Source organism: Rutidosis leptorrhynchoides, chromosome 3 (assembly GCF_046630445.1).
Source record: "Rutidosis leptorrhynchoides isolate AG116_Rl617_1_P2 chromosome 3, CSIRO_AGI_Rlap_v1, whole genome shotgun sequence".
NCBI lineage: Eukaryota > Viridiplantae > Streptophyta > Magnoliopsida > Asterales > Asteraceae > Rutidosis > Rutidosis leptorrhynchoides.
The window spans coordinates 232,114,276-232,137,501 of NC_092335.1; the positions used below are offsets into that span (position 1 = coordinate 232,114,276).

Below are 23,226 nucleotides of genomic sequence, written 5' to 3' on the forward strand. Positions count from 1 at the left end.
TTGAACTCCCTCCATATTACCCATAACCTCGATGAAAGTCGCTAAAGAATCTCCTTCGGTTAAACCCCTAGTAATCGAATCGATACACGTTTTACCATTATAATTGTCGAACTTGGGCGCGGCGGCTCGAAACCAATAAGGCCCTTCACAATACCATCATTTGACCCGTTAGAAAAACAACGACTATGCCAACTACAAAAGGGCCTGCTGAATCCGGACCAAATTATTTGATATATAAAAAAAAGAAACAAATACAAACCGAGAAACCCGAGCATAACTAGACAAAACCTACACAAAGCTCGCAACACCAATACAAAGACAAAGTGTTACTAAGCAAAAAAAAAAAAAAAAAAAAAAAACGACAAAAACATAACGAAATAGATGAAATCCAATCTAACCGGCAACCGGGAGAGATTCATCTAAAGACGAAAAGGAAAGTCGCCAACAATCTAGCTAAAAGAATCAAGCGTCTTTGATAAATTCCTTAAACACTTCTAACTCCTCAACGTGCATCAATTTCTTTTTAAATTCTTTTTTCGACTTCTTAACATGAACCGTATCGAAAGACGAATTACTAGAAATCCATAACCTTGAGAATCGCCTATCTTAGATTTATTTTTATTTGATATTGATATAAAAAAACGAAAGTAAATTATTTGACCCGTAAAGTTATTTTGTGACCACCCGAGTTGAATTTAGGGGCGGGAAGGGAAGAAGGAAGCAATACTTGTTTCGTACGATTTAGACCTCTTCGTTTTCATACTTGCACTCCACATCAAAATGGCTCGAAACAAGGTTAACTTCGTTCCTTAACCCTTTTTTTTTTGTTCATCTCATGTTTATTTATCGCAATCAGTTGCTGTTTAGGGCATAGATGCCAATAAACTTATACTCATTCTTTTTAATAAATAATTACAGTATACTATTATGGAATAAAACACTGCTGTTCATTTCAATTTCTGCTCAGATGTTGAATTTTATCTGTTATGGTTCATATGTTTGAATATATAGTGTACGATTGAATTGTTAATTTGACAGTTGCTAAATGTTAGGGCAAAAAATGGACTTAACATGTAACATTATTATGCGTAGCTCTTTATCCTTAATTATCTTTTTATGTTTTGGCTTGTAATAAACCGATTATTTGATGTCTAAATGTAGCAAGTAAACTATGTACTAATAATCAGTTAGGGTACACGAACCTATTCGGTACTCTATTTGGGGAGAGCTAGTATTTTGCTCAGATGTAAGCGGCCTAATCAGTTACATAAAACACATCTAAATGTGTTGTTTAGACCATATTTAACCCTGATGGGCGTGTTGGCGTGTTGCTGGGTAGGGGTGGGGTGCTTGATGGGCGTGCTAGTAAACTGGGAAATAATGGGGTGGAGTGTTGAGTGGCGTGTTGGGTGATGTGTTAAAATATGATTGGAAGGTGGGTGAAATAGTGGATAAAAATAAATTAAAAATTTTTTGACCAATCAAAATTGGCCCATAAACCTGCACGCCATCTTTGTTCAAGTGCTCCTACCACGCACGCCAACCTTGAAGGCCTCCAACACGCCGCGTTAGAGGCGTGTTGAATGGGTGTTGCAGGCACACAAGAGGCTAGCACGCCCCATTGGAGATTTTCTTATGCCTAAGCTCTAATATTTGATTATAAAATTACTTAAGTCTCAAAGCTGCACCTAACACAGTTCATATTTTTTCTATGATTTACTACATGATGTTTTCGTATCGCTGAAATGTAACCTAAAGCCTTCTTTGGTTTGTTGTTTGGGATCAATATAGTCCATAGGTATAGTGTGGAATGGGAATATGTAGGATGTTGGAATTATATTCGATAATACTGCTTGGGTTTACATTTGGGTTTGGATGTACAGTTTAAGATACTGATTTGAATGGTCTTCTCTACTAATACCGTAAGAGAACTCAGGAATTTATATATTAATATTAATATTAATACTAATACTAAAGGTTAATAGTGATTTATGTATCAACCGTTCATCCCATAGTCCTTCAAATCATAACCAGATATGTTTAGCTAGATGTAACAAAAATAGAACAAAAGTTGATTGTAAGACTTATAATCAAACATGAGTATATAGGTATTATTTCATTCCCTGCCGACAAAACTTCATACCAAACACCCCATAATATTCTTATGTGCAAAAATATAGGTCTTGTAAACAAGCTGGTTTACTTTGTTAATACCATTTTCAAGAAAATTGAAAAATTGAATAAGAAGTTGGTTTACTAAAAAATTGTTGTTGGAATATATACAGGAAGGATTGATTTTATTGATTGATGTTGGTCCATCAATGCACGGTGTCTTACCAGAGATTCAGAAGGTTTGCTCTTTGCTAGTACAGAAAAAGGTATATTCTTATTTTTATTTGTTGTAGTCTTAATCCTATAGATTTTGCTTATGTTAATTTGTCTTAACCTACCAAAATTCATATCTTTGCAGCTGGTTTATAGCAAATATGATGAAGTAGGAGTTGTTGTATTCGGAACAGAAGGTAATATAAATGTAGTTGACCATGCTTCATCGCTATTACCACTAGTTTTATTTATTTATTTTTTTTTTTTGTGTGTGTGTGTGTTTTAGAATCATATCAAGTCCATGAATTTTACCTTAACTGGAGCCATTATCAATTAGTTATTTTCAGTTGCACGAGGCTAATTTGTATACATCCTTCATAAGTATACTGCTACATCAAGTGAATCAACCGTTTTTTTTTTTTTTTTGTCTTATTTGTATTTTGGGTCTGTATATTTTACAGATACTAAGAATGATCTGACAAAAGAAGTGGGTGGATATGAACACGTCACCGTTTTGCAGCCAATCAAAGTCGTGGATGGAGATCTTGTTGATGTTACACAACAACTTCCTTTAGGAACAGTTCCCGGTGATTGTATCCTACGTTTTTCATGTTACATTATCTATATCACATACGTTTTCCAACACTTTTATCTTAGAAAAGAAGATTCTATGTCCAATGCGGCTCTCTATAAGCTCATCATGTCATGCAGGTCATCATATAAGTCTACATTGTACTTGTTGGTTTCAAAACTTAGCATTTGATACCTTGACTTAGATGACAGTTATGGATGCCATTGTTGTGGGAATGGATATGCTAATTAAGAAATATCAAGATACTTTAAAGGGTAAAAAACGTATATGTCTTATTACTAATGCTATGTACCCTATCAAAGCACCGTACGAAGGTTCAAAAGAAGATCAAGTCAACACTATCGCTGAGCAGATGAATACATGTGGGATGAAAATTGATTGTATCGTGTATAGGGGAAATCAAGAACAGGATGCACAGGATAAATCTATCATTGAAGAAAATGATATGTTGCTGAGTATATTTTCAAAAAAGACAAAGGCAAAGGCAGTGCATGTTGAGAGTTCGACTTCATTATTAGGTGCTCTGAGGACTCGTAATATAGCTCCTGTAACCACATTCAGGGGTGATCTCGAAATAAGCTCTGCCTTCAAAATAAAGGTGGTTTATATATTTATCACATCACATAATTATATTAATTGAGTTATTGGGTATCATATTAAGACACAAGTTTATGTTGTATTTAGAAATAATGGACAAAAAGTGTTTTGGCCCGACTTATACCAAAAGTTAGCCTTTTTGGTTTGCAGCCCAACCCACCCATTTTGGCACCTCTATCCATGACCACAATTTACAAAGGATTACATCACTCGCATATGTAGCCTACAACATAGCTTATGATAATCAAACCAAGATATTGGTTTGATGTATCAATCTTTTCCTGTTTTTTCTTGAACTGAAACTGAGTTTCTTACTCTTGCTAATGGTCAGGTTTGGGTCTACAAGAAAACTTGTGAAGAAAAGTTCCCTACTTTAAAAAAATATTCTGACAAAGCACCTTCAACAGATAAATTTGCCACTCATGAAATTAAATTAGATTACGAGTATAAAAGTATTCAAGATCCCAATAAGGTTGTACCGCCTGAACAAAGGATAAAAGGCTATAGATATGGACCTCAAGTGATTCCTATCTCATCTGCTGAATTAGAAGCAGTGAAATTCAGACCAGAGAAAGGCGTTAAACTTTTAGGATTCACAAACGCTTCAAATGTTATGCGGTACGATTACGTTTTTATCTATTGAGATAGATAGCCTTAATTTTATATGTATACATAAAGTAATTGGACTGTTTACTCTGACTTCATTTTTTTAAATCTTTATGGCAGACACTACTATATGAAAGATGTCAACATCTTTATTGCCGATCCTGGCAACAAAAAGGCTGCTATTGCGGTATCTGCACTCGCAAGAGCAATGAAGGAAATGAATAAAGTTGCAATTTTACGATGTGTATGGAGACAAGGGCAAGCTAATGTTGTCATAGGTGTTCTAACTCCTAATGTATCTGACAAGGATAACATTGTGAGTTCTCGGTTGCCTTTTTGGTGGCTTTTGACTTTTGTCCATTTGTTGCTGTTGACATTATTCATTAAATGACAGGCAGATTCGTTTTACTTCAATGTTCTTCCGTTTGCTGAAGACGTTCGAGAGTTTCAGTTTCCGTCGTTCAGCAACCTTCCGACATCTGTCCAGCCAAATGCAGAACAGCAAGAAGCTGCTGATAAGTTGGTAATGATGCTGGATTTAGCACCGGCTGGTAAGGAGGAAGCTTTAAGGCCAGATTTCACCCCAAATCCTGTTTTGGAGGTATGTAGTTGTGAGTTGTTTTCGAGTAATTAGAAGCAAAACTGATTCTAGTACTGCTACTATAGGGGGTAAGATGGTCAAGCTGGGTTACACGTTACAACAACAGGTTTAAACGAGTTACTTTAAGCAGTGATGTTAACGTCGACCGTCTTAGGCAACTAGTCGGTTAATTGACTAGCCACTGGCGATTCAAGTTATATTTGAATGTTACTTTAGTGGTCGTTTACCTTCAAAAACTACAAATTTGAAAAATATATGTGGTTCGGGTAGTTAAATTTACTGGTGTCCTACACAATTTAAAGAAAAACTATAAATTCGAAAAATATATGGGGTCATGTAGTTAAATTAAGTGGTGTCCTAATTTAAAGATTACATAAAAATTTTAAACTAGCGGTGTCCCGTGACCCACGGGTGTAAAGCTAAACTCACCACTGTGACCAGCCCCTCCCATCTCGCCCAAAGATATCTAATTAGTCGGTCAACGCTATAAAGTCAGATCAAAGTCAGTATGAGTCTATCTGAGTCGGTCAAAGTTAGTTCAAAAATTTTATTATTTTTTATATTAAAATGTCTGAAACATTACATTTGAAATATTTATGTTTGATATATTTATGTGATATTATATATTAAATATATATTGCTAGAAGTCAACGTTACTCAACTTCCAACTAGTCCCGGGCTCGACTGACTAGTCGTTCAAAGTCCGGACCGACTCGTCTCCATCTTGTGACTTTTTTAACCTTTATTTTAAGTATGGGTTGGAACCGGACGGATTGACGTGACCTGTAAACACTTTTTAGTGCATATATATTGGGTTAGTTATTATGATGAAAATGTTATTATAATGATATTTTTAATCCGTGAATGATAATGCGTTAGGAGGTTTAGTGCTATGTAGATAGACTGTGGGTGAGCTTTAACATGTTTCATCGGTTCTTCTTTAGCTATTATGTATTTGAACAATCTTCTGTATTATACTGCTTATATCGACCCGTCCGTAAGTAAAAAGATATAATTGCCACCTCTAGCTACTGCCCTGAATCAAAACGGGTGTCTTTCTGATGAATGGAATTATCATTTGGCTAGTTAGTGTCAACTTACTTTGTTAGAGAATACAATATACTCTCTCTATCCCCAAATGAGGACCGTGTTTGAGTTCACACGTAGCCCGTTGGTTCGAAAGTGCTTGGTCAGCCTCTTATCTAAATATAAGAAACTGTCTCTTACTAAGACTAAGCAATTCAAAAGGTGGATCAAAGTGTTAACCGACAACAGTTTGTAATGAGCATTAATGGGCAAAGAGATCATCTTGGATAAATTGTCTTAATGTATTTGGCGCATATTATAAAGGAAATAATCTTGTCGTTACAGGATAGAAAAGTTATGATTCATTTTTGTTATTTTACTTGAATCCTTATCGTGTGTGCTCAGAAAAAATGGTATGCTTTATTTAACTTCTACAAATGTTTTAATGACGCCAATCTTCTTGCTTATGTTCTGAATTTTGACCGTTATTTGTTCAGCGTTTCTACCATCACCTTGAACTGAAATCGAAGGATCCAGATGCAGCTGTGCCGCCACTTGATGCAACTCTCAAAAGAATAACAGAGCCTGATTCTGATGTAATGTCACAGAATAAGCTCGTAATTGATAATTTTCGCAGGCATTTTGAACTAAAAGAGAATCCTAAGGTTATTTCTCCAAAAGTTCCTTTATTTTTTAGATTTATAACCAGATTGAGTCCCAATCATAATGCTTTTTATATAAGTAACTGGGACCCAACTACCCAAGTCTACATCTTTTGTTTATATAAAGGTTGGAGGTATCATTTTTGTAATCTATTTTCTTATATATTGGTTGATTTGGGCATGGTCAAACGTGTTACGAGTGGAATAAAATGTAAACTAGCTTAAAAGGAAACGGGTAACTAGGTCAAATGGTTGAAGTAGCGTTGCAGAACTCAGAATTACTCAGCGAGTTCTTGGTCAAAATTGGCCAAAATTGGCCAAAACTCGGAATTATTTAGAAAATCGGTCAAAAGTTGACCAAAACTCTGGATTATTCGGAGAATTGGTAAAAATTCGGTAAAAATGGTCAAAATCAGTCAAAGTCAAACTTGGTCAACATCTGGGTACTCCCTACAATGTTCCGACCGAGTACTCCCCGAGTAGCGATTTTTGTAACCTTGAGTTGAAGTGTGGCAAAAGTTGCCCAAAAGGTATTCTGAAGTTGCAAAACCTTCTAAATCTAGTTATTCCTTATAATATAACTGTTATAGTTATAGTTATAACTATATTTTGACACACGGGTTGATATTTCATGTGAACAAAAAACTGTTATGGGTTCACACTGCCCAAAACGTTTTGTCACCTCTATTTTTTTTTTTTTTTTTTACTTTTTTTTTGGAACACGATCAAAATATTGAATACATATAACATTTAAAATTTTGATTTCAGTTAAAGAAGTCAAGTAGGCGGTTGTTAAAGGACAAAACATCTGGATCATTTGAATTGGAAGCTGGTAAGAACGATGCCGACTCTACAGACTTAGCGGTTTCTACGTCTAAAGTGAAGGTAGAGACAATTGGGGACTCGAGCCCCGTACCAGATTTCGAAGCTATGATATCTCGTAGAGATAGTCCCGAGTGGGTTAGTAAAGCGATTTTCGCTATGAAAAATAAAGTAATTGATCTGGTGGAGAGTTCTTATGAAGGTGACACTTATCCAAAGGCTTTAGAATGTTTAGTTGCACTTCGAAAGGGCTGTGTCATTGAGCAAGTAAGCATTTTTCCCCTTCTATTAAGCCTATGGATAGTAATCTAAAGGTGGCAATTTTAACCCACTTACTTCTGTACACCCGGTTCACGTTGTATCTAATTTGCCAAGTGAATAAGTTTATACAGAAATTGTTAGATTGGAAACATTTGAACCTCTGTTGAAAATAGTTGAAAGAGTATTTTAACGCCTAAACTTCTTGTATTATTATATTTTTCTGATAATTATCTGTTAATGGTTTAGTAGTTTCTTTTGTATACACACTAATATTTTGTAAGCAGTTTAATATGTAAGAGGAAATTGTTTCAGGGAAACTAAGTTCGTTTAGACTGTTTGTTTCGACCCATTACTCAACCTGCCCATTTTGCTAGCGTTATTCAAGTGTAGAAGACAACGTTACCATTGCATGCACGTTTAACTTTTGAACTTTTGTCTAAAATATTTAGGAACCAAAGCAATTCAACAACTTTCTGCGCCATCTTTTTAGATTCTGTCAGGAGAAAGACTTATCAAGTTTCTCTGAGTATCTTGCTACAAATGATGTCACCTTCATCACTAAAACAGAAGCTGAAGACAGGTACTAAATCTTGTCTGTTTTCATATGATTGTTTCTGAACTAGAAAATGTCTATCAGTAATTCAGTATTAAACTTATGCTGACATCTATATTACATGTGGATTTGAGCAGTGAAATTGAAGAAAAAGACGCTAGAAGCTTGTTTGTTAAAGCGGAACCAAATACACAACTAGTGTAATGCTAAACACTTTGAACCTTGGTGTAGGCCATTGTGATGCTAAGTTTTGTGCTCTGTTCTAGCTCTGTATTTAGACCTGAAAATGCTCTATTTGACAGAAGATTTAATTAGTATCGAATCGTTTAGGATGGAATTTTGTGCTTTCTGTAATTATAACAGCGCTGAATACTATTTTTTGTGTGGTTAAACATGTATGAAGGTTCAGCATTAGAAAATATTTATCTAACACTGACAAGAATCACATCAATTTATAAACATACAATAAGAATACAATACTTAGAAATAAGCATCCTACACTAAATTTACCTGGCCAAAATTCTTCATATCTACTAATCGGATATCGAGCTCGGCTTTTGAATTAAGAACTCGAGAACCCTTTTACTAATTACTCGACCTTAACTATACATGTGAATTGAGAGTTCGAGACTGGTACATAAATACTTGAACAATGTAATATTTCTTTTGTGATCTTTCTTTTAATTGGTTAAAAAGTAGAAGTCATTGTAATATTTCGTGGAACGATTGGATGATGAATCCGTTGTAATTTTCGTGATTATGCTCCTTAGAAGCTTTCTAAGCAGGTGAGTGATAAAATTGTTGATGTTCCAAAAAAAAAAAAAAAATATTTTTTTGGTACAATGTGAATAAGCATATATCGTATGTTCTGCATTGTGGGACTGTGGGTCAATACACATTCAACATTTTTTCAAAAAATAGAAGTTTACCTCTGATTCAATCACTACAAATTTAAGATTTTGTTGTCTATTTGATACTGCGTACATGTTTAGGTTAAACTTTTTAAAAATATATATATATTTTTAGTATTTTTCAATTAGGTTGATGTTAACATGTTAATAAAAGTTTTCCTTCTTTTAAGTTTTCTTTTTTTTAGACCGGAAGATGCCTTTCTCTTCCTGTGAGTGGAGAATTTTTTCTCGACTCGTGATTAGAAAAACGACTTTTTTTCTACGCTAGGGTAGAGGAAGGATTGTCTATATCTCACCTCCATATACCTCGAAGTTACGGAATTGAGTTTTGTTGTTGTTGTTCTTGTTGTATACTTGTAGCACTTTAAACGTATTAAAAAGCTTTTGAATATTTGCTTTTTAGGATTTTAGGAAGCTGGTTTAAATCCTCGCGCGTATAAGAATACACGTGGCACTTTGTATGGTCCACCACCAAATTAAAATTTCTTCCGGTTTCTGTCCTTTTAGCACATATATAAACCCTAGACTAGACTAGAAACGCAGGGGTTTAAGACAAAAGAAGCCAAGGGTTTTTTAAAACCCTAGAAACCGAATTCAAAAATTCAAATCATGGCTTTCTGGGGTCAGTTTTCATTAATTATTCTACTTTAATATACAATTTGTCGTTGATTGTATTCCTCTCTGATAATTTTAATCGCATATGTTTGCTTTCATGCAATTAGGTTTTCTGTATTTAACGATTATTATTAAATTTTAGTAACATCTCCTAATGAATCGAACCATCAATCGTATTATATGTAGGAATTCAAGTGAAACCTGGCGCTCCTTACACTCATTCATCCAAAAATGGTACAGGACGACTGCGAATTTCTCAGGTAAACCTAATTTTTGTTTGTGCGGTCACTTTTTAAGTTGTATCTATATACCGTATATATGTAATTTATATTTATATACTCTGTATACAATAGACACACACGAACCTGTTAGCTTTTTCTTCTCCTTTATTATGATGTTTTAGGCAACTTTGGGTATTGGAACTCCCACATTGAGGAGTTCAGTGCAATGCAATGTTGGAGATAAACACCCTGTTCTTTTATGTGCCCTACTGCCTAATAAGACCGAGTCATTGCAACTGGATTTGGAATTCGATGAAGCTGAAGATGTAACATTTTCTGTGCTTGGTCCACGTTCTGTTTACCTTTCTGGCTACTATGTTGGTCGCAACCGACACACGAATTTGCAAGATGAATCGTATCCTTTTTTGCTTATTGTTAATTTGTATTATTCAATAAAATTAACTGTTTGTCAAAAAAATTAGTACTTGAATCAAACAACTATATCCTTTACTTTGATGGCAAAGAGAATCATTTGGAGAGGATATTGCGAATTCTGATACGCACGAGTCAAATCGTTGTTCTGATGAGGATGAATATGAAGATAGCTTTATTAATGATGATGAACCTGAACCTCTTTCACCTTCTCCTGTTTCCAGTATTAAGGGTAAATTTTAATAGTCACGTGCCTTAAAATGAATTATTATATATTTTTATCTAAAATGGTTTTGTATTTTAATGAGCAGATGACGATGATGAGGATGATCTTCCAAAGAAGAAACGGGTTGCGAACGGCGGTTTCAAAAGACTGAAAAAGAGGTATCAGTCAATTGAATCTGACGATGAAATGAGTATGAAGGAGAATGATGAAGAAGACGATGTTCCAATTTCATCTGTATGTAAGAAGAATAAGTCACGAGCATCGGCTAAAAAAACTAACAAAGAAACATCAGCCGAGGTAGACAAAAAGAAGAAAAATGGTGATGACAAGTTTAAGTCAGAGGCTGTCATTCCCCCTGTTCTTGATTTAAAAAATAAAGCATGCAAAGTGGACGAAAAAACACAAAGGTGAGTTCTTTATAATTTTTGAATTTAGGTTTTATTTAAAGTATCATGGGGAATTACTTGTTATCTGCGTATTTTGTTGGATCTGAAATCAAGAATGATATTTTAGTGAACAATTTTTATGCATTTTCTTTATTAATTATTTTATTTTGTGACAGGAAAGAGGAACAACCAGATAAAACCGTCCCTTCTTCAGTTGAAATAGTGCGAGAAAGCAAATCGAAATCAAAAAAGAAAAAACGAGATTTGTCTAAAGAAGAGACACCAACTGGAAAATTGGCTGATAAAGATGATCAAATTCCTAGTGATACGTAAGTTTAGTTTTATACCTACTTCTGGTCTCTAAAGGTATACTGGAAATATAATTGTATTCTTTTTGTTGATTGTTGTATGTGTTATATATGATTTTATAAGTAGGGGTGTTGACCGTTCACTCGAGGTTTTGGATTCTGTTGAAGTTGTGCCTGAAAAGAATTTGAAACCGAAGAAGAAAAGGAAAGGACGCGATGATGTAATTGCTGATGCTACGGACAACACTTTGCTTGCAGGAAACAAACAGGAAAATGATCAACAGGCAATTGATAAGTAATTCTTTTTTTTTATTAATATGTTGGTAATTTTTTTTTTTTAATTTTTTTTTTTGAAGTTATCGATTAAATGCGAGAAATGTTTAGTTACTGATGTGGTGATTATTCTTAGCGTAACTTCAAGCACTATAAGTCAATCTTTACATATGCACCATTATATGAAAATGTTCTATGTACTAATGGAAGAAAACTATATCTGATTAACTTTTTGATATTAGTTATCATATCTGAATACTAGAATAGTCTTAATAGAATACTCATCTTTCAAAATAAGTAATTAGCACCTGCATACGTTTCTTTATAGAATACAAGTGAGTTCACTTTATAGTGAAACTTCATAGTGCTAGTAACTCACTACAAGATTTGATATCGTTTTATACTTAAAATAGAGCCTTGAAATCTCTTATTATACATATGAAAGGTCTTTTGTGAGATTTGTGATGTTTATGTGTAGCTTAAAACTTCTCTTGTATCTTATGCATACAGGAGCTCATGTATTGATTCCAATCAATTAGCTAATGGAAACGGGTCGGAGGAGAAAAAGATTAAAAAGAAAAGGAGAAAAACAACTAAAACACAAGAGGTTGAAGAAAACATAAAAAAGGATGATGAGAAGGAAATTAAACGTGAATCTTGCAACAAAAGGACCCTATCGAATGGACTTGTTATTGAAGACCTCGTGACAGGTGGCAACTCGAAAAGAAAAGTGGCCACAGCAGGAAAAAAGGTAAGTTTTCATGATTTGCTAATTCGTCTATTATTCAAAATTCATCATTATGTAACCTTTATTTGTACCAGGTCAAGGTACAATATGTTGTCAAGTTAAAAGAGAATGGACAAGTTATCGATTCAACTGGAAAATCTCCTCACAAATTCCGACTAGGTATTTGGAAATGGATTAGTTTGGATCAAATTTTATATATAAACGGTCATTGGGTTAAACTTAAAATATTACCTAAAGGTGAAACGGGCCAAATGGATTAAAAAGTCGCCCCAATTGTTTGCAATATCTGTTTACCTCTTAAACTGATTTATTCATACGGATAAGATATGTTTTTTGAATGATATTCTTTTGTATAATACACATAACAGTAGCTATTTTTAAACTTACTAATAAATGGATAAAAAATGTTGGCGGGCCAACTTAACCTGGCTTGACCCTATTGACCCACATCCCTGAAATTCCTATATTTGACCCTTTACCCAACCTGCCAGACCAGTCTGTTTTTCTAGCTATACTTAATATGCTCTTTTTGTATCTTATTTCTCGTGTGTTTGCACTTACATGTGTATTAAAATTATTATGCAGGTGACAAAGAAGTAATCGAAGGATTGAACATTGGACTAGATGGTAATAGTTACTGACTTATTCGACTTTAAGTTTCATGTTTTTTTTTTTGTTTCTTGAAAACTGCAACGTTTGATATGAGTATTTGACAATAGCTTATCAAAAGTTTATTATACCTCATCTAAAAGTATTTTAAAGGGAAAATTGTGTAATTTTGAGTTTAGAACTTGTCAAAATTGAATAACCTGCAGTTTTCGTGGAACATATCAAATTATATGTTTGTAGTGGAAGATAATAGTTGTAGCAACTAGCAAGTTTGACCTATTATTCTTACAATAGGATCGTTGCGTTACTTTCTTTTGGGCAATATGATAAAATTAAACAATGTATTAAGTAAAGAAGAAAGGGGTCAAACTGGTTGAAAGTTTTCCAATGTGTATTTATAATGTATACAACCTTTCCAATTACTTAACTAAAAAATTGGTATGTTCTCTTTAATAAGGAAGTGTTTCAAGTCAATTTCACCCGACCCGAACTAAGCTTACACATTTTGACCCAAACTCATTATGCTCTGTTATTTGATATTTCCATCATTATGTCTATGCTCAATTTTCCAGGTATGCGAGTTGGTGATAAAAGACAACTTACCATTCCTCCGTCGATGAGGTATGCAAGTGATATATATAAATGTCATGTTTTAATACCAAAAAAATCTCTTGTTACATACGATTGTTGTTGACTGTGCAGTTTAGGGTATAAGGGAACTGGCGAGAATGTACCCCCAAATTCATGGCTGGTATTCGATGTTGAAATGACTAGCATCCATTAGTTCTATGCGCCAAAGTTTTTAACACCAATGCGTATGTTATTGATATATATATTTTTTGAAAGGCACGTATGTTATTGATATGGCTCAAAAAGTTTTGTTCGTTGTATTTTTGGGCTGATCATTAGTCTCCTTTATTAAGAACGTGTTGAAGGCAGATATATTGTTACTTCAAATCTATATTCCGTTTAGTTATTATGGACTTGGATTTTATTATGCAAAAAAATTTTGTTACTGTTATTTATACAGTTTGGTTATTATGGACTCAAATGGTTCCTTTTTCCTGTAATAATTTTTAAAGGCGTGTATATTTAAACGAGTCGCTTTGTTCTTAACCATGATCTGTATGCTGCTAGATACGATCAAAAGCCTAATGTCATTTGCATGATTCTCAAACTTTTTAGTTTTTTGACTACTAAACTTCTTTCAACTAGATCAGATCAAAGTGAACATGGTCTATTTTAATAATTGTGTACTTTGTCAACTGGCCAACTGATATCAAAGGTTATATTTAGACAAGTGTTTAGCTATAGTTTATTTGTTTCTAGATTAGTAATCTAATTAAGAATTTGTAACATAGATTACGGTCTATAGATTGTATTTGATTCCTTAAGATCATTAATATAATTTATGTCAACTATCTATTTAGATTTCTAATACAAGTCGAACCATAAAAACTCACCATTTCAAAAACGACATTATAATTAATACAAAAAATACGTCATCTTAAGCCTTAATCATCCTCGAAAAACATGTTCTTCGCCAGTCTTCTTATCTATTCTCGTGATCCAACGGCTATGATCCTTAACCAATGCCTTTTCTGATTCACGTCGTTCCTTTACGTAAGCGATATTCAATCCTTGTCCCACAGGAATAATGACTGATCTCACAACATGTTCTTTCTCACTAACAGCCAACTCCCATCGAAACCCATCCATATACCTTTGCATACCATTCTTGCACATTAAAACCGCACCACGGACACTATACTTAGCCGCCCCAAACATTTCATACAAGTCTTTTCGTCGACCATCAACTACCATAAACTCAACCCCTTTAAATCTTTTCATGACTTCTTTAGCTTCTCCCACTACCAATTCTGGCACTTGTATGTCATGATCATGATCTTTGAAGGCGTTTGTGTACTCTGATCTTGACCGTTCATTTTGTACCGTGCATACATAACGCGCACCTATATGGCGCGCTGCAATACTTAACGCGATGCTCGTTGTGATTTCAATACCACTCGACCATGCCTCTACGATAAATCTTGGATTCCATCCGCCCGCCATGGCTGAGATCATCTCCGCTTGATCGGATTCTTGCAAATCTTTACACTATATTAAAAAAAATTAATATCAACACAACTATAAGAAAATAAGAAAATATTCATAGAATCTTATAAAAGTACTTACAGTTTTTACAGTATCAATGTAAGCATTACATGCCATCTCCGGTGACCAAACTAACTTCATCTCTTCTTTACAACTGAAATATGAAAAGGTTGATATGAGCAAATATATAAGCTCATTTTTGTACTAAATATTTGTGTGTCACTTTATTATTTATATATTCAATATTCATTCAATTCAATTTCCTAAAGCTGACAAATTACATGGTCCCACAAAACTTTCTTTATAGCAATAAAATATTAGTGAGGAATACATAAACTTGCATTTAAGTTCAAGAAAGCTCTACGTTACTTGCTAGCTAGAAAATGGACATTTAATAAGTTAAGTACGAGATTATCGATTGTTCCATAAAACTACCGATATATATCATTACTAGTGAAATGACATGTGGAATCACGAGTTTGTTTAAACGAAACAGTTTAATGATATGTTTTAAGTATTAAGTGAACGTAAATGCTAAAGTCATTTAGTTTAATAACCCGTGGAATCACAAAGTTCGACTAAGAAACTCGTCAGCTTAACATTTCATCAAAAACCTAAAATGCATATTAAATAATTCACATCCAATCATAAGAGATAATATTGGTTGTCATTTTATTTTAAAAATGTAAATTAAAATATAAATTTAGAATTGGTTTCCTTCTACCTAGCTTTTATACTTTATCGTACTCAATTCAAAATAATTAATTAAAATAATTCAAAATTATTTAATTTTAATAATTAAAATAAATAATTATTAATATGATTTAATAATAATAAATAATTAATAAGATTTAATTTTATTCAAAATTATTTAGATTAATGACATCACCCACCATGCTTAAATTTTTTTCTTTTGTTTTTTGATTCTTTTTTAATAAAAGAATTATTCTATTAATGACATCATCATTATAGAATTTTAATAGAAACTATAAATCATTATAATTATAATTCCAGTATACTTTAGCGATTTTTCTAGAACAATGAAGTTTAAAAGTAAGAGAATGATATTGGCGTTCAGGTTACTGTTCAAGAAGAGTATGTAATAAGCAAAAGAAATAAATTAAAAATAATCAAAATAAAATGTGGAACACTGAAAAACCCGAAGTCCATTTTAAGACTCTGAAGTAAAACGACGATGTACAACGCCAAGCAAATGCCGAAGTGGAGTGATGGAACGTTGGATCTCGACATTTTTGTCGTAAAACTTTGAAAAAAATTAAGTGGAACGTGTGAAAAATTAAGAGTAAATTAATTCACATGGTTTAAATCAGTTTACGATAACCGTCCTTATACTTTTATCAATTCGTTTTCAGTACTATAAGATTTACACCAGAATACCCTTATCAATTTTTCCTTGATTTCACCAAGTTCAATAATACGAAGTAAATCTGTAGTCATTTTAGGTGTCACATACTAACACTTCAGTTACTTTAGAATGATGGGCAAATTATTTTTTTGGTAAAACGTAAATCTATGATTAATATTTAAAAATAACAGTATAGATGATTTTTGTAAATTAATGCAAACCACATATAACATTTATGAAGTTTATTTCAATATATATTATTGATTATTGATTATTTGTAAGCTTTATTTATTTATTATTATTTTTTTTTTGGTAAGCTAGGAAACTCTCCTATGAACGAGCACATTGGCTTCCCCATAGAAGGTAAAATCTCGGATAATTAAATACAAAAGATTTTTCTTATGTGTAAAGACCCGTCCTAATCCACCTGGACGAAGTCTTCAACAACTGGTTCCATTGCGAGGTACAGACCTCTATATGTCTTGAACGACTCCATGTAATATCTTTAAAATGAGTAAATGCACAGCGGAAGACTTAATTCGTACCTGAGAATAAACATGCTTAAAAGTGTCAACCAAAAGGTTGGTGAGTTCATAGGTTTATCATATCAATCATTTCAATATATTAATAGACCACAAGATTTCCGTTTGTAAATATATATACACTCGCAAGTGTATAAAAGTATTCTATAAGTTGTAGGCACCCAGTAACAAGCCTTAACGTTCATGTTTTACCCTCTGAAGTACACCAGATCAGGTGTGTTTAAAATAACCTCGAAGTACTAAAGCATCCCATAGTCAGGATGAGGTTTGTCAGGCCCAATAGATCTATCTTTAGGATTCGCGCCTACCGTACATAGACAAGTAGTTTAATGTTACCAAGCTAAGGGTATATTTCTGGTTTAAACCAACATAGAATTAGTTTTAGTACTTGTGCCTATTTCGTAAAACATTTATAAAACAGCGCATGTATTCTCAGCCCAAAATATATATATAAAAAGGGAGTAATGAAACTCACCATACTGTATTTTGTAGTAAAAATACATATAACGTCATTTAACAAGTGTAGGGTTGGTCTCGGATTCACGAACCTATATCAGTTTTATATATTAAAGCATATAATGAAAATCAAAAAAAAAAAAAAAATCCATCTATTTATTATATAGTATTTATATATTTAGTGTTGCAGTTTATATAGAATTTGTACTAAATTCTAATGTATATTTTGTTTATATAATATATATATCTTAAATTACATGTTATATATGTATCTATTTTGTATATAATAAAAATGTTAATGTTTTTAATATATAAGTAATATTAATATAATTATAGTATAAGTATATTTTTATATTCAAAATATTTTATTTTTTATAATAATAATGATAATGAAATTTTTAGTAAAAAAAATAGTTTTATTATTAACGAAAATTTTAATAATAATGATACTTTTAATAAATATGATAATGATAATAAAAATGATAATACTAATAATTTTAATGAAAATGATAATTTTAATACAGATGAAAATTTTAAAAATAATGATGATTCTTTTAATAATAATAATAATAATAATAATAATAATAATAATGATAATAGTAAAAATGATAATAATAATAATAATTATTCTAATAATGATACTTATATTGATAATAATAATAATAATAATAATAAAATAGGCTACCTTTAAAGCTCTTTTAAAAAAAAAATGCCACAGTGCGGCTCGAGACCTCTTGCTTAAAATGACAACACTCTAACCACTCCAATGTCTATTCATTTCTGATTAAGTATGAACATTAAATTCTTTTAACCCTTAAATTCGATTTTTGTTTCTTTCTCAAAAATAAACATACTCATAACCATCGTTCCTCTATATCATGTTATTATGATCATAATCATAATTATAAACATCAACGTCTCGTTTATTATCACAACATAACCACGACACCATCATCATCGTTTATCATACTTCATAAACACGTAAACATCATCATTTTCGCGTTTTACTCCTAAAGAACATAAGCAGCGATTTCCTTATGACATTTGATATATTTGGCCCAACAAAAAAAATAGAAACACGGCCCAATATCCCCTTCATCTAAAACCCAATATACTAGCTCATACCAACTCGGCCCGTCTCTGTATTTTAAGTTAATGATCCAGTAGAGTAACCCTACCAAAGTCAAGTGGGTTTAATTGTTTAATTGTTGTCTGCCACAAAGGAAAAAGAACAGGAAAACGTGTAATCCTCACAGCATCATTATCTCTTCGTGATTTTATTAAGATAGAAACAGAAAAAGAAACAGAAAGGCAATACTAGCTTCCTGTTGCAATTTGGGTCGACTATTTGGACTGAAGACATAAAGAAGAGATGACGGTAGCATCACTAGTATCTCCTTCGTTGAAATAGGAGTTGAAACAGAAAAATAAAAGTAGCAGCAAGATGTAGTGGTGGTTTAATTGTGTGGTATTGATTGTTGTCGAGCAAAAAGATCATAAAGGTGGCGGTTGTTTATGGTATTTGTGATTTTATTGAAGACGAAAGGGAAAGTGATGGTTGTTTCAACGGTTTGCAAACATGGTGGCGTTTTGGTTGTGATCGGATCAGAAAACGAAGATGATGGTTTAGGTTGTTGTTGTGTTCGGAACAGGAGAGAACAAAAGGGAAGTCTAATTTTTTTTGGTGGTTTACGAATACCATGAATAACGGTAGTAGTAAAAAAAATATTATATATCATCATTGTTATTTTATGTAACATATTCACCATCTTGTTAATAATGAGGGTGTTAGATTATAGCTGTAACAAAAAAATATTGCGCCATGGCGGCTTTGATTGTGCTAATGGTGGTTGTGTTTGATCTTTGATGGTAATAGAACAAAAGGGTGTAGTAGCATCAAATGGCTCGAGCAAACAAATGAGTTTGTGTTATTTGCAACCAAAACAGGACCTTGAATGTTGTGGTTATTAGGGTGATTAAATGAAGGTGGTGATTTATAAAGATGGTGAGGTAGTGGAAGCTCGATGGTAGGTTTGAAGATGGTGGTGGTTGAAGAGGCAACGATGGTGGTGAGGTGGTGAAATACATGGAGTGACGGTTGTTAGGGTGATGATGGGTGGTGGTTTCAATGTTTTTCAACTTTAATAGAAATCGAAATAGTGGTAGTATATGAGTGCTTGGATGTCGTTCAAGAGTGCAGCAACCATAAAATATTTAATGGTGTATTGGGTTATTAGAAGAAAGAAACAAGTACTGGGTTTTGTCAAATGCTAAATAAAACAAGTGAATTGATTATATAAGAGTACCATGTGTAGTTGATATTTTACCTGTGTCCCATGCATATATAAGTTACCATATATAAATACATATTATGTGTTAGTGGAATACAGAATGCCAAAAGAAAAACAACAAACACAGAATAATTTTGATAAATTCAATATCTAAACAGTGTCCAATAATAAAGCATAGTAATGCATCCGGTTGATTTAGAATCTTATGCCGACACTTTTAAGACGAAGTGTTATATCATACTCCGTTGTTAATTAGTAGCGGATAAAAGTCTTTCAGAAAAATCTCCAATTTTTAAAATTAACTATATTTATTTATTTTGATCATTATGGTATAAAATTTGGTCATTAACTATTAAATAAAAATTACATCATCTGCCCCTCTCATTTATGGGAGAAATATAAAAAAATATTAAAACTTAATAACTAGGTCCTAAATATATTTTTAGTAAGCCAAAAATTTATAGAACTCATTTTCGTATCACCGTTTATTTTAAAAGTAAATAAGTTTGAATTTAACTTGCTCAATATCAATCAAAACATCAAACGAGTATTCAATCCTTTAATATTTATTTTTAATATACATTATTTATATATAGAGATATATTTTAAATAATAATTATTATAATATCATATTTTTATTTTATTAATTTCTCAATAACAAGAACATATAATACTTTAAATTATATTTCGAATTATTATTTATATATACATACACACATATCTATTTACAACTAATTGTTCGTGAATCGTCGAGAGCAGTCGAAGGTCAATCGAATATATGAAACAGTTCAAAATTTTTGAGACTCAACCTAACAAACTTTTCTTATCGTGTCAAAAATATTAAATCGTATCGAGAGTTTGATTAAAAATCAGTCGAAATTTTCCGGGTCGTGACAGTACCTACCCGTTAAAGAAATTTTGTCCCGAAATTTGATCGAGGTCGTCATGGCTAACACTAAAAATGTTTTTCATGATGAATATAAGTTGATAAATAGAGTTTTATCATTATTGGGTAATATATAGATAAAACGATTCGATTATGTGAAGCGTACGAGGGAAGATGTCACAAAAGAGCGAACCGGGAAATTAAAGGTTCGTCTTAACTTTTGACGCAGTCACATTTGAATTTAGAAAATAAGGTGCGTCTTAACTTTTGACGTTGTCTTGGTTGAATTCCGGAATTCAAGGGATTTAAAGAAAATCTTCGAAATCTAAAAGATTTGATTCTTCGGCGAGTAAGGAAATTAAGATCTCTATGATTAGATATGGTGATCTGCCTCGATTACTCTATCTGATATTTCCATTATAATTTAAACTCTTCCTTCCCATTATTCTCACCATTCCTATACTTTCTTTCTCAGTTCATATATCCAAAAGATTGTAAAAATGCTTAATCCGGTTCTAATCCTTGTCCTTCTTCTGTCAATCACTTCTGTCTTCTTCCTTTTTCATCTACCACCGAAGGAATCTGCTTTCTTCTACTTTGCCCTTGGGGTTATAGTGTTCTTAACTCTCCCGTGTCTTTATGTTGCGATAAACATTGATATACACGGTTTGTAATTTATGTGTTGTTATCGGGTTTTACATTCTCCCTTATATTTCGAAGCTCTATGCTTTTGTTTTCTCTTCCCGACTTTAAGTCAACCGAATAATGGTCCAGAATTTGTATATATAGAGTTTCAAATGATTATAGTATTCTAAGCAGAAAGGAATGTATTAGCACGATTTGATTTGTCAAATTACCAGAATCTCTGAGGCTGGAACTATCAAGAATATATATTTTCTTGATATGTTCAGAGGTTAAATAGAATGAAAGAGTTATGTAACATGGTTCATGATAAAGGTATGATCCGTGATCCTTTATCATGTTCCATTAGAAACTCAGCATGACTTACTGTAATATAATCACGTTGGCCAAGTGTCATTATATTATACTAACCCATGCTTCAATTCCCAATACTTCTCTACAATTCATTCATAATTCATACTCAGATTTTATAGGAGTTTCCAATATAATGGAATACAGAAAACACGAAGAGGTAGATAGTTTCGGACAAGAATATTTATGAAAATATCCCCAGAAATATCGAAGATATTTATGATGATATTTTGGAGTTTCTAAGTTCGAAGGTTGATGAAGAAAGATTTTCCTCAAGATTTTAACATGACTTCGGAACATGATATTCTCTAAAGATTTCGGTGGATTCAGAATTACCCGGATTCTTTGAATATAGGGTTTGGTCCTTGTATTTGTCCTTAGTCTCCTTCATGGTTAGCTCAATCCGTTTTTCAATATCAAACTTTCTATCAAGCGTTCCCAACACTCCATTCTTTATCATCAAACTCTTGGCCATTAAGACCATCTATAACATGCTACTTCCTCAGCATTTTCAAAGTTAACGGATCTGGGTCATCGGTTATCAAACCGAGGAGGTTTCAGGAGAATTGTGTTTTTAGATGATTAAACGCTGATGGTAATATGGTGGAATATAAATGGTTTCCTGGTAACAATAAATGAGCACGTACATATATATCAACGTTATAATAAGGCAAACCCGAATGAAAGTTGAAGTTGACTTGCTGGAGCTGTGACAAAATTGGCTACTTTGAAAAGGGATTATAAAGTGATTTTTCGGTAATAATAACGCCCAAGGTGATAGCACAGATACGTGTTAAACGTTTGCTCAGGTTCCGAGTGTTTTTCAGGTGCATAACTATGTGTATCAATCTTTTCTTCCGTAGATGAAGTGCGGTTGATTTATCCTCTCGATTGAGGTGTTTTCAAGAATCATGTAAGATTTGAACATGGATTGGAATCATCAAGATTCAAATGAGGTTTAAGATGAAATCAAGTTACAAGGATGTTTAAGATGAAATCAAGTGGCAAACTTGAAGAATTATTTAGTTTCATATGTTATAATTAATATTTTAATTCATTTTAATTGTCCAATATTATTAGTCCACAGTCGATAGTCCACAGTTAACAGTCCAATAATTCATATATACTTTAATATATAATATTCGAATTAATTAATACGTTTCGTGACCCGTATACGTCTCAGACTCGATCACAACTCAAACTATATATATTATTGTAGAATCAACCTCAACCCTGTATAGCTAACTCCCGCATTACTGCATATAGAGTGTCTATGGTTATTCCAAATAATATATATAGATGCGTCGATATGATATGTCAAAACCTTGTATACGTGTCCCGATATTTAAAGTGCGTAAAAATAAATAACAAAAATTAAATGACGATAAATAAAGTGCGTAAAGTAAATAACAGAAATTAAATGACGATAAACAAAATTGCCAGAATGTAAATTGCGATAAATAAATTGTGATAAATAGAATGTAATCAGTTAGCTAGGAATAGTTAGCTGGAACAGTTAGCGTGGATTCTTAACAAAATTTCAATTAGTTAATTCGTTTGTTTCTATCAAATTTTATTTTGTCAATATTTTCTTCATTATGCCACTTGTTGGATTCTGATAGATCAAAATCCAAATATGAAATTGAATGAAAATGGTTATTCTGTGCTGAATGGATACGTATATCGGTGGTTGTAAGTAGGATAGTGAATGACTGTTGAATCAGATTTGAAGAATGTACAGTGTAACTTATTAATGTGAAATTTAAATATTTCTCAGGTATTACCTACCCGTTAAAATATTTT

General features: G+C 32.6%; 3 protein-coding genes across 3 annotated transcripts; 2 read left to right on the forward strand and 1 right to left on the reverse strand.

Annotated features, from left to right (window-relative positions):
• Positions 1-668: 668 nt before the first annotated feature.
• On the forward strand, positions 669-8,443 carry LOC139897277 (ATP-dependent DNA helicase 2 subunit KU80-like). The gene is made up of 12 exons (XM_071879973.1): positions 669-795; positions 2,286-2,378; positions 2,471-2,522; positions 2,787-2,918; positions 3,109-3,515; positions 3,846-4,132; positions 4,241-4,436; positions 4,515-4,721; positions 6,245-6,412; positions 7,178-7,498; positions 7,942-8,072; positions 8,183-8,443. Exons 1-12 carry the CDS (start codon positions 781-783, stop codon positions 8,247-8,249), a joined length of 2,076 nt encoding a protein of 691 aa, XP_071736074.1. The 5' UTR covers positions 669-780; the 3' UTR covers positions 8,250-8,443.
• Positions 8,444-9,497: 1,054 nt separating this feature from the next.
• Positions 9,498-13,766, forward strand: LOC139900861 (peptidyl-prolyl cis-trans isomerase FKBP43-like). Its single transcript, XM_071883611.1, has 12 exons — positions 9,498-9,578; positions 9,758-9,831; positions 9,975-10,207; positions 10,317-10,456; positions 10,536-10,857; positions 11,013-11,165; positions 11,272-11,439; positions 11,928-12,168; positions 12,240-12,324; positions 12,751-12,792; positions 13,347-13,395; positions 13,477-13,766. The coding sequence occupies exons 1-12, from the start codon at positions 9,566-9,568 to the stop codon at positions 13,556-13,558; spliced, it is 1,602 nt and encodes a 533-aa protein (XP_071739712.1). The 5' UTR covers positions 9,498-9,565; the 3' UTR covers positions 13,559-13,766.
• Positions 13,767-14,292: 526 nt separating this feature from the next.
• On the reverse strand, positions 14,293-15,030 carry LOC139900862 (uncharacterized). Its single transcript, XM_071883613.1, has 2 exons — positions 14,971-15,030; positions 14,293-14,892 (listed from the first exon to the last, which is right to left on the reverse strand). The coding sequence occupies exons 1-2, from the start codon at positions 15,028-15,030 to the stop codon at positions 14,293-14,295; spliced, it is 660 nt and encodes a 219-aa protein (XP_071739714.1).
• Positions 15,031-23,226: the final 8,196 nt, after the last annotated feature.

Coding starts and splice junctions, on each gene's coding strand:
- LOC139897277 (XM_071879973.1), top strand. Junction 2,919..3,108: donor AGGAACAGTTCCCGGTGATT/GTATCCTACGTT, acceptor CTTAGATGACAG/TTATGGATGCCATTGTTGTG. Junction 7,499..7,941: donor AGGGCTGTGTCATTGAGCAA/GTAAGCATTTTT, acceptor TAAAATATTTAG/GAACCAAAGCAATTCAACAA.
- LOC139900862 (XM_071883613.1), bottom strand. CDS start 15,030: ATGAAGTTAGTTTGGTCACCGGAGATGGCATGTAATGCTTACATTGAT. Junction 14,893..14,970: donor ACATTGATACTGTAAAAACT/GTAAGTACTTTT, acceptor TTTTTAATATAG/TGTAAAGATTTGCAAGAATC.
- LOC139900861 (XM_071883611.1), top strand. Junction 10,858..11,012: donor GTGGACGAAAAAACACAAAG/GTGAGTTCTTTA, acceptor ATTTTGTGACAG/GAAAGAGGAACAACCAGATA. Junction 12,169..12,239: donor TGGCCACAGCAGGAAAAAAG/GTAAGTTTTCAT, acceptor TATTTGTACCAG/GTCAAGGTACAATATGTTGT.